The 16,093-nt window shown below is 38.2% G+C and overlaps 1 protein-coding gene across 2 annotated transcripts; it reads right to left on the reverse strand.

Annotated features, from left to right (window-relative positions):
* Positions 1–6,936: 6,936 nt before the first annotated feature.
* Positions 6,937–15,654, reverse strand: cacng5a (calcium channel, voltage-dependent, gamma subunit 5a). 2 transcript variants are annotated; one of them, XM_037689773.1, is made up of 5 exons: positions 15,434–15,654; positions 12,734–12,820; positions 8,375–8,515; positions 8,085–8,230; positions 6,937–7,200 (listed from the first exon to the last, which is right to left on the reverse strand). In XM_037689773.1, the coding sequence occupies exons 1-5, from the start codon at positions 15,627–15,629 to the stop codon at positions 6,937–6,939; spliced, it is 834 nt and encodes a 277-aa protein (XP_037545701.1). In that variant the 5' UTR covers positions 15,630–15,654. The 2 variants fall into 2 exon arrangements, with proteins under 2 accessions (XP_037545701.1, XP_037545700.1); XM_037689772.1 differs by having other exon boundaries at positions 12,734–12,841.
* Positions 15,655–16,093: the final 439 nt, after the last annotated feature.

Consider the following 16,093-nt stretch of genomic DNA (forward strand, 5'->3'; position numbering starts at 1 on the left):
ACGACCGCCGCCACAGACCACCTGAGGGCCTGCATGCAGCCACCAGCAGACATCCCCCAGAACCACCCAGGCCCTCCCCAGAGGGAAAGCAGTGCCCCCCTGCCCAGGTACCCGCAAGAGCCCAGCCCCCGGCAACCCCCCCGGGGCCCCAAACCCATACACCCGCCTCCACATCAACCCCAAGGCCCCACAAGGTCAGATCTCAGACTACCCACCCTCACTATGTAACGGAGCCGATCAAAGGAGCCCACAGAGATTGATCCAATGTGTCGGCAGATGCTGTTTCAAGACTAATATGATCTAACAGAAGATTTTTATACTGATTAATGCTAAGATTATTTTTATTTTTCCAATTCAGGAGTATGGTTTTCTTTGCGATGCATAAGGCAGTGAAAATCATGCGACATGTATTTTTTTCCAGGGTAACATCTTCCAAGATAGCCAATAAGCAAACAGACGGAGAGAGTGGAATATTACATTTCAGACATTTAGACAAGTCTTCACAAACCTGGACCCAGAACCTCTGAACGGGTGGGCAGAACCAGAGTGCATGGATATAATCATCAGGAATATTGCCTGTGCACTGTGAGCAGTTGTTAGATGATGTAAATCCCATCCTAAACATTCGCTGACCTGTATAATGTACTCTATAAAGAACTTTATACTGTATTAATTGTAAGTTGGAGATTCTAGTCATTTTAAATGTTCTTAAACATATTTGAGACCAGGTGTTTTGGTCAAAATTGATTGATAAATCTGACTCCCATTTTGCAACAGGTAGCATTATGGAGTCATTGATTCTAGACAATTTCTTGTATATTTTAGATAATAATTTGGGGGATTTAAGATTAAGGAACTCTAACACACATATTGGTGTTTCTAACAAAGTTTTATTAAGCTTAAATTTCCTTTTTATGATAGACTTAATTTGTTGATATTCTAAGAAGTATTTATTTTCAATGTCAAATTGTATTATTAAATTATTAAATGGAATAAAGTCTACACCTTCATATATGTGTTCCAGATGTTCAATTCCCTTGACTCTCCAACCTGGGAAATTTAACATATTATTTTCTTGTAGGATGTCAGGATTGTTCCAGATGGGTGTATGTCTACAGGGGAGTAGTGAAGATTTTGTCATTTTCAAATACTCCCACCATGCTGTCAGAGAAGAGCTAATACTGATGCTTTTAAAGCAAACATGTCTTTTTATATTTGTGCTAATAAACGGTAGATCTGAAATCTTAATATTATTGCATAAAGTTTGTTCTATGTCTATCCAAGTTTCATCTAATGTATTCGGATTTAACCACTTTGAGATATATTGTAACCTATTGGCTAAATAGTAGTGATAGAAGTTGGGAAGTTCTAATCCTCCGGTATCTTTGGATTTCTGTAATGCTTTTAAGCTAATACGTGGAGTTTTGTTTTTCCAAAGGAATTTAGATATCAAAGAGTCCAGTGACTTAAACCATTCAGTTGAAGGTTTATTTGGAATCATTGAGAATAAATTGTTTATTCTCGGCAGGACCATCATTTTTACTGAGGCAACTCTTCCCATAAGTGATATGGGCAGAGATTTCCATCTAGTAAGATCATCTTCAATGTTCTTTAAAATTGGAATATGATTCAATTTTATTAAGTCTTCCAATCTAGGAGAAATATTAATGCCCAAGTATGTAATGTTACCTGATTGTAGTCGTTCATTGAGAGAAGTATTAAACACACAGTTTATTGGAAGAGCTGTGGATTTTGACCAATTTATAGAATAATCAGAAACTTTTGAGAACGAGTTTATTAATTCGATAACATTAGATATTGAATTTTCTGTGTTCTGAAGAAAAAGTAAAACATCGTCAGCATAAAGACTAATTTTATGTTCTATATTTCTACACAGTATACCTTTAATATCAGCAGTTTGTCTTATTGCTGCTGCTAAAGGTTCAATAAAAATAGCAAATAGTGCAGGTGAAAGTGGACATCAAAGTAATCCAGACTTTTTAAAGACATGCAGGCATTTAAAGAAAAATCAAGCTCAGTTTTTTTTTTTTTATCAAATCCTTTTTAATTTTATTTACCGAGTACCATCCATTGCACATTTAACATCATGAGTATGACTGATTGTAAAAATACACACAGTATGTGGACATTTCATGTCTGACTATGACACCGTATGCTTATTTAATATGTATAAGCATTACAATATGCAACAGCTCACATTCTTTTATGTGAAGCAAGAGGCAAAGCAGCTGCAGCTGAAGCTAAAAACAGAACAAACATCGTTTTTACATGTACTGCCATTTATATGAACACAAGATTATGTACACGCCAACTGATTTATATTTACAGTGATTGAGATGAACAAAACGCCGATGGGTCAACTTATTAAAACAATGTTTGATTGTGAGTTTATCTTGGCACAAGTTGTGTTTTGTTGAGCAGATGGAAACATCAGGTTCCTCGTATAAAATGTTACATGCCAAAAATTTTATGATGTGTTCACATCATGCAAGATGACAATAACAATAATTAAATCTGAGTAAAACATCAAACCAACATAAAATGATTGCACAAAATAAAATGTACCTGTGTAATACGTTTACCAACCTTTGATGCTGTAAATGTGAAAAATAAAAGCGTATGCAGTTAAAATTAGTAAACCTGGTACAGCCTTAGTACTAGTACACTAACAGTCACGACCATTTGGTTGTTTTATTCATAGGAAGAAAAAAACTTCACCATGGGGTATATTAGAAAAATAAGTTTCAGGGGTTTGGGTTAATACTGTATTTCTTATATGAAGAGGTATTTAATGCAGAGAAATCTCGTTTAGCAGGGTTTCCTTCAGTGCATCTTACATTCACATTGACTTCATATGAAAATATTACTTTGTAACACCTGATTCATTTACTTTCCACAATAAACACAAACATATCCAAATGTATTCTCTCCTTTGGCTTTCTGTTCTTATTTAAAACTCTGATTACTAAGTCAAACGAAACTGCTTGATTTATTAGAAAATGTAGCTTGACTTCAGCTTTTGTACCAACTCTAATGACTAACTTAATACATAGCTCTGTAGGTCATAAGCGCTTTGTATAATTGTGTCTGAGCATGGTACAAAAAGTAAAAAAAAAGAGTTTGGTCATATAGTTCTTAGTTTTAAGCCTCATGCTAGTGAAAAAGAATGCTTACATCCCTTTAATTGGTGCCACGTTTGTTAAATACATTTTAAAAAAGCATTCGCTGGTAGAGCAGAAGAGTAGAGAATGTGGGATACATGCATGAAAAACTCAAAATGTCTGCAATGTGAAACAGCTTATTCTGCTATTGACCCTTGTTTTGAGCTTCTGGTGCCAATTAGCCAGATTGTTAGCACCTGTGAGCAACAAGTGGCAATCCTCTATCTCCACAGTCTGGGGATGAACTCTGTCCTCCATAGTGACAACGCTCATCCCCACAGAGTTTGTTGGAATGAAGAGGATAGAATGCCTGCAGACCTGACCTCAACTCCATTTATTTATTTTTAGTTAATCTTTATTTATACAGGTTAGTCTAATTGAGTCACGAGGACTCATTGTCAAAAGAGATTTGTTTTAGACGGACCACTTAAGAGTACAGACAACAATCTACAACAATAAAAATCAATTAAAATAATTTAAAAAAATGGTGTTATAAAAACAATCAAATCAATGTTCCATATAAAACAAGGCAAAAAACTAAAAACAGGAACATATTTGTGTAGATTTGTTTTTTCTGATGGCCGTGTCAAATGCTTAAAATCCCTTTGAAGAAATCAAAGTGGGCAGCTTCAGATCTTGTTGTGAGGTGTTCCAGGATACAGGAGCAGAGCAAGAGAAGGCATTTTAGCTGAGTTCAGTACAAACTGAGAGAACGCTGCAGGTAATGATGGCCTGAGAGCACGTTGTAACTGCACTGATCATGTGACAAGTGGGAGTACGCCGGTCATGATAACAAACTTTGCTGGGCGATTAATTGTCTCAGAAAACATTGCGATAAATGATAATATTGTTTGAAATTTGACAATAACAAAACAAGTTAACAAGCATTTCTTCTTAAATTTGACAATAATTACTAATTATTGTCAAATTTAAGAAGAAATGTTTAACTTGTTTTGAGTGTAATACCTTTTATCGACCACCGGATGGCAGTATAAGACTATTTGAACCGAAGGATGGATAGTGAGGGAGCGAGCAGCGTGTCTCTTTAAGAAAAATGGGAGGGAGGACCCTTTGTCATTCCCCTTTCTGTTATGCAAGCACGATCCGTAGTATAGCTCATTTGCACATTTGCTTAAAGGAATACTTCCGGGTCACACAGATCTCTGTTGAATATGCTAAATTATGGAAAATGTACTAATATAATTCCGTGTATGAATAAGAACTTCTTAATTTACTTAGAAAAGTATGTGCTCTATCTTTGCCAATTTTCATGTTGCTTATTTACGCAACTCGTAATTCCGTTAAAATCATTGCCATATTTACGTCATGGTTAAATGATATGCAGTTTCACCACTGAGCGGCGCTGTTTCACCATGGAAGTAATTCATTCTGTATCTTGCAGGGTTTTTCTCATTCAGTCCAGGCTGGTGGTCAGCTCTAATGCGTCCCATATCATCGTAACCAATGATTTGTAACGGAAATACGTGGCGTAAATTAGCTAGATGAAGATCGGTGGAGATAGAGCATGTACTTTTCTAAGTAAATTAAGACCGCTTTTATTCATAAACGCACGAGCTGGAAGTACACTACGGATCGTGCTTCCGTAACAGATAGGGGAATAACACCCTTGACGTGACATGGGCTGTCTCCCCTTCCTTTCTTTGGTTCTCAAAATGGCGGACGCTCTGTGCAGTTTGAGCTCTTTAGCATAGCATTTTTCACACAAAGCTTTTAATAAAAAAAAAATCAGTAAACAAGTTCTCAGCATCTTTTTGCAGAGAAAAACAACTTTTTACACAAAGGCACAGGTTTCAACTGTGAATTTTGGAGCTTTGACAAGACGTTGGTTTTTTTCCTGAGATCGGCCTGTTAGCTTAGCTCGTAGCTTAGCGTCTCAGCTTAGATGCTTTTAACCATCCAAAAACACAATTTTGGATGGTTAAAATGGATTTTAAAGAGAAAAGAAGGGGTCAGTGAAGAGCACCGGAGTTGAGCTTATTCTCATCCAGTGACTTCAGTAAAGAGAGACACGAAGAAACGATAAAGCCGATAAATGAAAATGAGGTAGATAATTTTCATTTCTCATGTGATTAATTGATTTATTATTTATCGCGACAAGCCTAAGTGAGAGGAGATAGAAGAAGGTAGCAGACCAAGGAGGGATTTATAGATGATGTGAGAGCCTATGTGTAGATAATGATGACCAACTAACCAATGACTACAGAATGAGGTGATGGGTACGATATATACTACACAGTGTGCTGCTCATTCCAAAGTGACCAAAACAACAACACTGGTTGACTTACGACCAGTTCTAATCAAAGAATGGGATGCCATCCCACAGCAGTGTGTGCCCAAGCTGGTGAGCAGCATAAGGAGGTGCTATGCTGTTGCGGCTGTGTATGGTTCTTCCACATGCTACTTGGGCCCCTACTGATAAAATTGAATGAATAAACTGTTAAATAGCTAATATGGCTTGTTTTTTCAGATTTCAATTATCCAGTCTAATAAAAGACACCAAACAAGAGTCTGTAGCAGAATAAGACTTTTGACAGAGAGGATTAAGCCAGTTTTTCATGCACTCTAGATACTCAACTCTGCTGCTCAACTCACAAATGCATTTTCCAAAAATAGGGCGCCATTCAAGAGAAAATAAACAGGCTTCATAACGATATGAGACTTACTGCCAAGCAAAGTTGTTCCAGCAAAGAAATAATCACCAAAACACAAAACCTCACACTTTTCATGCAAAGTTTATGGTCTTAGTAATTGATTTAAAGCTGTTTTACATCATTGCACGTGTCACATTATGATTGTATACTACTCTCAAAGAATAAACTACTCTACACTTGGAGTTTTTATTGCCTATATAAACCCAAATATACGGTAGGCATCTCATGAGTCAGTTCCAACACTTAATGTATTTAGTTTTAAAACAATAAATACTGTGTCTCTATATAGGAGATCAAAATATACAGCTCTTGAAAACGAAACTCTGTGTTGTGAGCGTAAAAAAAAGAGATAAAATAAGTTGTTTAAGATTAGAAAAACAGATCAAATACATGAAATGTCGTTAAAAACTCAGCACTTGCTGTATATCAGCCTATAAAGCTACACAATGATTAAATAGTTTGTCAGATTATGTTTGGTTGGGTGTTAAAATTTGTATTTATTGTGTCATTTGTAAAACCTGCTGTTGATCGAGAAACGGTTTTCTCTGTACTAGTTTTGAACATGACATAAACATGCATGTAGAGGCTACAATGTGCACAAGAACTTGAACAGCACGAAGAGAAGACATTTTTGCCAGAAATCTCATGAACAGAGAGATTTCTCTACTCCCATAGCAGGTAAATTCACTGATTGGCTGCAGCGTTTCTGAATGAAACTCCTTAATATAACATGGGCTTGTGCATTTTGGTTGCATGCAAAGTCTGCATGTGTTACCTGTAGTTATCTATCCAGGTTTAACTGGTAAACTCAGCTGGTTGCTAACCACCTACTGCAGAAGAAACAGTACAATCTGGTCAAACTATGTCCTCACTTCTTAAACTCTACTTGAATCAAGAACCATGTGGCTAACTTTGAACTCCTGTTTTGCTTCTTACAAAACCAAAAGCTTCAAACAAAAACCAGCAGTTGAAAATAAAGAGTGTCTTTTGAAGACTTCAAGCTGAATTGGACGGATACAAATCTGCTCTGAACAGATCAAAATAACCCAAACGGTATAGGATAGTGCCACCGTCTCGATGCCTCAGCAGGGTGAAGAGGACATCTGTTCATACTCTGGACATTTGAGAAGAGCAGGGTAGTTGGAGGAATTCATCTGGAGGGACGCCTCAGAAGAGATGGAGGAGGGGCTGCGGCCGCGACCCGCCCAGGCGTCTGGATGGAGAAACTGACCGGAGTAATCCGAGCAGTTGCTGAGGCGAGGCCGGTAGAAGCCCTGGTGAGGTCTGTACATTTCCTCTGCGGTGTAGCGCTTCATGAACAGATACACTGACATGACACCTGCAGTCTGAAAGGAAGGGGAAGATGATGGGAAAGTAGAGACTAAGCATATTCAACTAGGCCTGTCACGATAACAGATTTTGCTGGGTGATTAATTGTCTCAGAAAATATTGCGATAAACGATAATATTGTTGGAAATTTGACAATCATGTGTAATTATTGTCAAATTTAAGAAGAAATGTTTGTTAATTTGTTTTGCATGTAGTAACTTTTGTCGACCACTGGATGGCAGTATAAGACTGTTTGAACCAAAAGATGGATAGTGAGGGAGAAAGCAGCGTGTCTCTTTAAGAAAAATAGGAGGGAGGCCTCTTGACGTGACATGGGTTGTCTCTATTCGTTTCTCAAAATGGTGGACGCTCTGTGTGGTTTGAGCTCTTTAGCATAGCATTTTTCACACAAAGCTTTTAATTAAAAAAATCTGTAAACAAGTTCTCAGCTTCTTTTTTCAGAGAAAAACAACTTTTTACACGAAGGCACAAGTTTCAACCGTGAATTTTGGAGCTTCGACAAGACGGAGGTTTTTCCCTCCGAGGTTAGCTTAGCTTCTCAGTTTAGCTGCTTTTAACCATCCAAAAACACGATTTTGGATGGTTAAAATGGATTTTAAAGAGAAAGAGAAAGGAGGGGTCAGTGAAGAGCACCGGAGTTGAGCCTTTTGTCATCCAGTGTCTTCAGTAGAGAGACACAAAGAATGATAAAGTAGATAAATGAATATGAGGATGATAATTTTCATTTATCATGCGATTAATTGATTTATTGTTTATCGCGACAGGCCTATATTCAACTGACATTTCTTACACTTATTTGGTGCTTATGTAAAAAGAGTATGAAGCAGAAAGAGAGGCACAACTTGTAGAAGAAACATTAATGATTAATCCTGAGGTTTACCTCTGTGAGGAGGAAAGAAATGGCTGCAAAGGCAAAGGACCAGCCGTACTTGTAGCTGAAGTAAGCCTCGTTTGTTTTGGTCCTGTTCAGCATTTCATCATTAATGTTGGAGATGTACAAAACCAAACCAACAACCAGAGAGAGGCCTGCGGGAAACCAGGACAAGAGGCAGACCAATCAAACTGACTATAAACAGAAATGTACATTCAGTATATATAATTTATCAAAAACAACAGCAGTACATATGACTGCGGTTTTGTCTTTTCAGTGGTTGGAAGAGAGCAAAGTACCTGAAAGGATGAAGAAGATTCCAGAAACAAAGGCCAGGATGGTGCGATGTGGACGAATATGGCCGATGTTACTGAGCACAAAACCAATGAACATGAAAAAGAGGCTGACCAGAGGAAAGGGCGTCGAAGAACGAATCATCTCTAAAATACAGAGAAGAGGGGAATGAGAATTAAAAAACAGAACTAAAACAGTTTCACAGAGATGCTGAGCCTGAAGCAAACGATTTCACGTTCTTGACTCTTTGATCTCAGACAGCAAGAATCTAATTTAGTTTGAGAAAAAGCCAGAAAAGCAGGGAACTAAAAGAGTTGGTGGCACCATTTCTAGATACCCTGCTGTTATGTTTTTAGTAAAAAACAGTTTTTCTGCCAGCTCAGTAGACCAGATGTCTAATGCCACAATCCTAATAGAATTGCTTAAGTTAACCCAAAATGTTGCATCAATAATTTCCTTTTTAGGAACTTTAGTAGATTTTCAGCCAAGTAGAAACTATTGTTTTAATCTTTGCATTGCATTTTGTGGAAAAATCAGTCATGCATTTCAAGTTCAAGTTCAAGTAGGTTTTATTATCATTTGCATCACATGAGATGGAATGAAATTATGTACACAGGGTCCCAGCAAAAATATAAATTGTAAAAAGAACCAGTAATAACATATAAACTAAGAAATATGCTACACTAATAGTGCAAAACAATACGCCGAACAGTAGCATGAACAGTCTGTGTGAGCAAATAAAAACAAGTGAATACAGTAGCGTGAAATAATCAGCATCATGAAATCAGCAGCATGGATAATCAGCAGCCATTATCATCAATCAAAGTGGCATTACAGTGGTTTATTTTTCTTCACAGTGATTATTCTGGTTAGAGATTAATGAGTCTAACAGCTTCAGGGTAGAAATTGCTCCTCAGTCTAGTAGTTCTACACTTTATGCTCCTCAACCTCCTTCCTGAGGGGAGCGGTGTGTGCTGGGTGAGTGGGGTCTTTCATGATGCAGGCGGCCCTCTTCCTGCATCTGGAGGTGTAGATGTCTGATGGTGGGGAGAATGACTCCAACAGACTTCTGTGCAGCCTTCACCACTCTCTGCAAAGCTTTTCTTTCTGCAGCTGTGCAGCCTCCATGCCACACATTGATGCTGGAGCACAGGCTGCTCTCCACTGCACACCTGTAGAAGGAGGTGAGGACTGAGCTTCCAAGACCAGCTCGTCTCAGCCATCTGAGGAAGTAGAGTTTCTGATGAGCTTTCTTGATCAGGCTGGTGGTGTTGTTGCCCCAGCTCAGGTTGTCTTTCAGGTGCACACACAAGTACTTGTAGCTGGAGACCACTCCCATCGCAGATCCTCCTATATTGATTTGGGGGGGTAGGTGTGTTTGTTCCTTCTGAAATCCATGGCCATCTCCTTTGTCTTCTTCACATAGATGTGAAGGTTGTTCTTCCTGCACCAGTTCTCTCTCGCATTTATGTTTGTCCCTGTTTTTATTTATTTATTTATTTTAGTGCTGTCAAACTTTTTTTTCCCAGACAAAGCTTCAAAACCCTTCCATTTTTGTGGGGAGTGGTGGAGCAGAGGTTAGAAGATGGGCTTGTGATCGAAAAGTCGCAGGTTCACCTCCTGGTACCGTCAACATCAAAATGTGGGTGGAAAAGGTGAAACACCCACACCTCCCTCCACCCTCATTGGCCCCTCCCTGGGCCCCTAAGCAAGGCCCCCAACCCCCACCATCTGCTCCCTAAATAGGTCTCTCTTGAAAAAGAGTTCTCGTGGCTCAATGAGACTACCTGGATAAATAAAGGGTAAATGGAAAAAAAAAATAATAATTTGAATGGTGTCAGAATATTTTCAAACGCTCCCGTAATGTCACAGTACCTTTACTACACACTCATGTTTCTTATGTGGGAAAAACCATTGACCACAATGAATTACATTCAAGGCAAAATCTAATACGTTTTAGTAGTTTCACAATGAGTCAGTGTTGTTAAATTCCACTTAAAATAATATTTCTGGATGCAAACCTGTTTTAGGAGACTCGAAACCCTGCAAATGATTCATAGTAAACAGAGTAAAAATGTCTTGATACAAAAGAATAAATGTTTTGTTCCAACATGTCTGTATAGTTACAACCAATGCTTGCGTTATATTGGTTTCACACCCCATATCTCCCTGACCCCCACCCAAAAAAACCCAAGGTGTAATAATTGTTACTTTTAAGGGGAGAGGGCGGCACCTGGTTTGAATCACCGCATCGACAACAACAAATGTCGGCGGGAAATAATAATTATGTGTATGTATTGTCATCATTGTATGTTCCCATACAATGGCAAAAAGCCACAGTGAAAGCCACAGAAACTTTCAATGACTTTTTGTCTTTTTAATTTTTTATAAATTTCTTCTTGCGTCAGCTGCCATCACCAAAGTTTATCTGCCTCCAATTTTTCACAGCTCTGCTTTCTCTTGATTCTTACTTTTTTGTGCAGAGCAATCAAGTCAGACACCAATATTTCGTCATTGGCTAATTGGACAAAACCATTTTTCAATCATTCATTTCATGTATTGGTATAATTGTTTCACTTTGACTTCTGCTTTTAAGTCCCTAAAATGTTGTAGACAGCCTTCAGAGACAGTTGAGAAGGATATAATAGTTCTACACCAGTTTTCGTTGGACAATTTATTACATTTTTACCTCAAAGATCCATTTTTAGGCCACGTCTTGAGGACAGCGGGGTTGTTACATCTGAAGTGGCTGTCTTAAAATCACTCACTGCTTGTCTGCAGACTACAAGTTATGTGTTTCCCAGCATGTTCCCGCTGTAGGAGGTGTTAAAAAATGAAACTGGCACTCCTACATTTTTTATAAACATGCTGCTCTTATCTTCAGTGGTTAGTTCAAAAGGACTGGGCCAGAAATAACACAAACCACATATGAGATGGAGCTAGGGAACAGAGGTGTGGAGAGTGAAAGGGCTCTGGCAATTATGACTTTAGATTGAACGAAATCGAAAGATTGTTTGCAGTTTTTGTCACTATTGTCTCACCATCAGGCAGAAAAGAGCAGCTAGCAGACATGCACTCCTTTTGCTCCGACCGGCTGGTTTAAAGAGGTAAAAAAAAATAGTTGCGTTAAACTCAGATGGACAATCTGTCACCGGCCGCGCGCGTCCGCTGACCCGCCGGTTGAAATGGACTTGCAACCTGTCCAGGGTGTACCCCAGCTCTCACACAGTGATAGCTGGACATGGGCACCAGCGACCCCCGCTACTCGAAAAGGAAGAAGCGAGTATAATATATATAATGGATGGATGGATGAATCAATCAGCTGATCACGGGCTGCACACATCTCCACACCTACTGTCATCTGCGGTGAAGGAAGTAATAGCATCTACAAAAGCCGAAGCGAGCAGCGCGTTCATTTAAAACAACCGTGTTTTATATTTTTCCAAATAATTTTTCTTAGAAAACAAAAACAAAAAACGCCTAATTACGTATCAGATCCCACCCATTTCTGTCCAAATCACAGAAATTCCTATTCACATTGGATTAGTGTTATCACAGGACCACAGAGTTCAGCAAAATATGGTAGGTAATTTGCGGGGGAATTTTTACTTTACAAATTACTGACATGGCCGATTCGCACGGGATTAACAACACAGACAATCTCCATAATTATTACAAATAGCATGCGGTCCCTAGGTAAAACTAATCCCATGCAAATAACAAAAAACAAATGAGATAAACAACCATTCACTCTCTATCATTTAGGGACAATTTATTATTTTATTAACCTTTATTTAACCAGGCAAATCCCATTGAGATCACAGAGATCAAGAGAAGCCTGGGCCTGAAGGTAGCCTAACATGCATGTTTTTGGTCTGTGGGAGGAAATTGGAGTACGCAGAGAAAACCCACGCAAGCACGAGAAGAACATGCAAACTCCACACAGAAAGACCCCAGGTCCAACCGGGAATTAAACCCAGGATCTTCTTGGTGTGAGGCAAAAAAGCTAACCACTAAGCCGTCGTGCTGCCAAAGTTTTAGTTACCAATCAGCCTAACATGCATGTTTTTGGTCAGTAGGAGGAAATCAGAGTACACAGAGAAAACAAAACACACATGCACAGAGAGAGCATGCATAATCCACCCACAAAGGTCCCCGGCTGGGATTTGATCCGGCAACTTTCTTGCTGAAAGGCAACATCTCTACCAACTGAGCCACCGTGCCACCTGCATAATTCCTTCAGTTACAAAAAATAAGTCAATCTCATCAGACCTTTATGTTAAAAATGGGTGCTTTTTTATTTGAAAAATCAGTTTTTACAACTTCTTCTTGTTCTTCTAGTTCTATGTGAGGGGGTTACTTACTGAGTACGCTGACTGTGGACTCGGATGTCATCTGGACAGTAGCGGGCATCACATATTCAATGGTAAAACACCGTCCTTTTACTTCCCCTGAAACAAAGAACAGAGATTCTCTAAAGATTTTTTATAAACCAGAAAAGGTCTGCAGCATCCACATCAAAAATACTACAAATCTAATGTACCAGTGGAATATTAAATGATAATAACCCTAAAGATAAAACATATTTCCACTGAGGAGAAAAGTAAACTTTACAACATGCCCGTGATGGTTTGTTTCATTTGCGAGGCTGCTGACTTGAACAATCTCAGGTTCACAGCTTGTTTGCTGTAACACACAGCTCCTGCTGTCGGTGGGTGTTTAGAAACACTCCGCGTTAGTTTTTAACACACACTCTGCAAAATCTGGCACTAACTGATGTCTTCCCACACACCCTGAAGCGTTGGATTAGGTGATGTTTCGTGATTCAGCATGTCGAACAAGATTTCATGATACAGTAACACTTTATACTAATTTTTAAAAATAAAGTACGTTTTCTGAAAATAATACAAGAAATTTTAATATAGATTAGGACAGTTGTTGATTCTGTTGTCAAGCTGTGTCTTCAAAATATCACAGTAGACATTTGAAAACGGGAAAAATAACATCTTTACAACACTGTTGAAGCTTTTGTAATGTTTGATTAAGAGAACATTTCTTTTTATTCATAGTGCGCATATACTCAGGACTAAAACAGATTGAAAAATGGAGGTCCAAAAGAATAAGGTTGATGTTTGAGAAGAAGATTGCCTACAGGATTTAAGTAATTGAACCCAGTCAGGTTAAAGACAATTTTTCAGATTCCCATAGCATACAGTAAATTATGTGTCTTCCTTTTCTTTTAGCTTTTTCCTCTTCAGGGGCAGCGAGTCGTCCTCCTCCATCTCTGTCCTCTGCATCTTCTGTCCTCACTCCAACTACCTCCATGCCCTCATGAACTGCACCCATATATCTCCTCTTGGCCTTCTTTGTTGCCATTTACATAGCAAGCAGTAAATTAGATAATAAAATATGCATCATACTGTTTAACCACAATGGGAAATAGATGTGAATTCATAATCTAGGTTTACTGAAACCCTTATTTGGCCATAAATATCTTTCAACTAAATCTTTGGCTTTAGACGTTCAATTATGTAACACAGAAATAAATGTATATATGTAAGATACAAAACTGAAGTCAGTAAAAGATGCATGGCACAGTCAAAAAACAGAAATTGACAGCTAAGCTTTTCATCTGATAGTTTTCTGTCTGAACATCCAAAGATTTTTTTACACATCATTCTGTAAACAAAAACGCTATCCTTATACCAGAATGTCACTTTGGTAAGTTGTTGATACTGGTTTATATTATGGTTTTTAGTTAAACACATATTTACAGGTGGGTGAAATGTAGTCTACGACCCATGCAATTTTAATACCTTGTTTTGTTGACCTTATTATTGTGTAATTATACTGTTATTAACGAGATGCTGTTCAGACTTATGAAGGGAGTGGTTGACTACTCTGCATCAAATGATGAAAAAGGGTGATCATTATGCATCATTTAGGAATTACACCTTCAAAACTCCACAGACACAATGTCTCCCTGTTCACTGGTGTAACAACATAATGTGATCGTGAACAATTAGAGCTTGTGGGTCAGTGTGCACCAGAATTGTTAAGTGGGCAGTAAGGCCACTCAATCCCCACTAAAAAACACAATGAACCATCGGTTAATGTGTGGTCTGTTGCCCTCTGCCATGGAGGGAAACATCTGTTACCTAATCACAGCTGGATTTGGACATGAATGAGTAAATGAAATGAAATTGTACAGATTAGGTCATGAATTATTGGAAGAATTTAACGCAAAGTGTAATTTTGTCAGTTCAAATGACCATAAAAGACACAAACACAAATGGAGACACACTTTAACACATTAAATATGTTCATTCAGTGTAAGAAGATAAAAGTGATCTTTTAGCCGAAAAAAATACTATAATTAGCACTAAAAGTTTGCAAACTTGCAGCGCAAGTGATGACGGAATGTACATCAGACAATGTTCGGAACAGTCAACACGGAAGCCTCCATTTAGCAGAGTTCAACAGTGGAGGGAAAACTCAAACAGGGAGGATTGCGCTTTTTAAAGCGTTAGATTAAATCGTTTCTGCTAACTATGCCAATTAATTTTTTATTCCTACTTGGTCTTTATGAGGATTGAGTGGATCTCAACACTCGTAAACTGTGTAATAAACACAAATGGTTCACGACGTCCTTCTGATGTGGAAGTCGTATGAATAAAGAATTAAACACTTGGTTTTCAACCATGGGAAAAGGTCTTTTATGTGCTCGGTTGTATCAAGTCATGTTTACATATTGATTTCTATTCTGAGTAACATAAAACTAGCAGAGTTTATATGATCGTTGCATAGCAATCAGTATCTTTAAACATATAAAATATATATATTGCATTGAAAATGTTTTGGTTTTAGCCATTTCACTTAACTTGAGAAGTTGTTTTTTGCACATTGATCATAATTTATCACCAAAGATAATCAGATTACCAATTTCTTTTTACCAAATATCACTGTAAAATTCAGTAAAACACCCAGTTCACTTTGTTTATAGTAGCTTTATTTTGACATTTTACTTCTTGTCATTTATTTGTTATGACTTCCTGCTTACTCACCAGCCAGGAAGCAAACCCTCCAGAGTCCGGAGTGGAGGGACATGTGCATCTCGGTGCTCTGGTTGAGGGGGAGGATGACACCTTCCTCGAGGTACAGCCAGTAGTCGGTGCTTACGGCGATCCCCAACAGGCCGAGGCCGCAAACAGCGAACACGCTGCTCAGCAACGTCAGCGCCTTCCTACCACATAGGCTCATACCACAGCCTCAAAAGCAGGGGTGCACTGCCGGCAGAAAGGGGAGCTGGGAAAAATGAGGAGAAAAAAGGAAAGTTTTCAAACACATAAAAGTACTCTTAGGGAGTAAAGATAATGCACAAGATTATCTTTAAAAAATGAACTCGGTGACCTTGAAGTATCAATTTAATTCTCCTCCTACTCTTACCTAAAATATTCTAAACAGCATTTCAATTGTTCATTTTTGTGTTGTCAAGTTTATCAATTCTAGAAAGTCAAGACCTTATTGACATGAGTCACTGCCTTATATTACAAATGCACATGGTCAAGTTCTGGGGTTTAAATCAGAATAAAAGTAAGTTTCTTTTCACTAAATAAATATGAACATCTTCTTTAATCCCTCACATACAAACTGGATTCCAAAAAAAGTTGGGACACTAAACAAATTATGAATAAAAACTGAATGCAATGATGTGGAGATGGCAA

The sequence above is a fragment of the Nematolebias whitei genome, chromosome 16 (genome assembly GCF_014905685.2).
Source record: "Nematolebias whitei isolate Nwh7 chromosome 16, NemWhi1, whole genome shotgun sequence".
Lineage (NCBI taxonomy): Eukaryota > Metazoa > Chordata > Actinopteri > Cyprinodontiformes > Rivulidae > Nematolebias > Nematolebias whitei.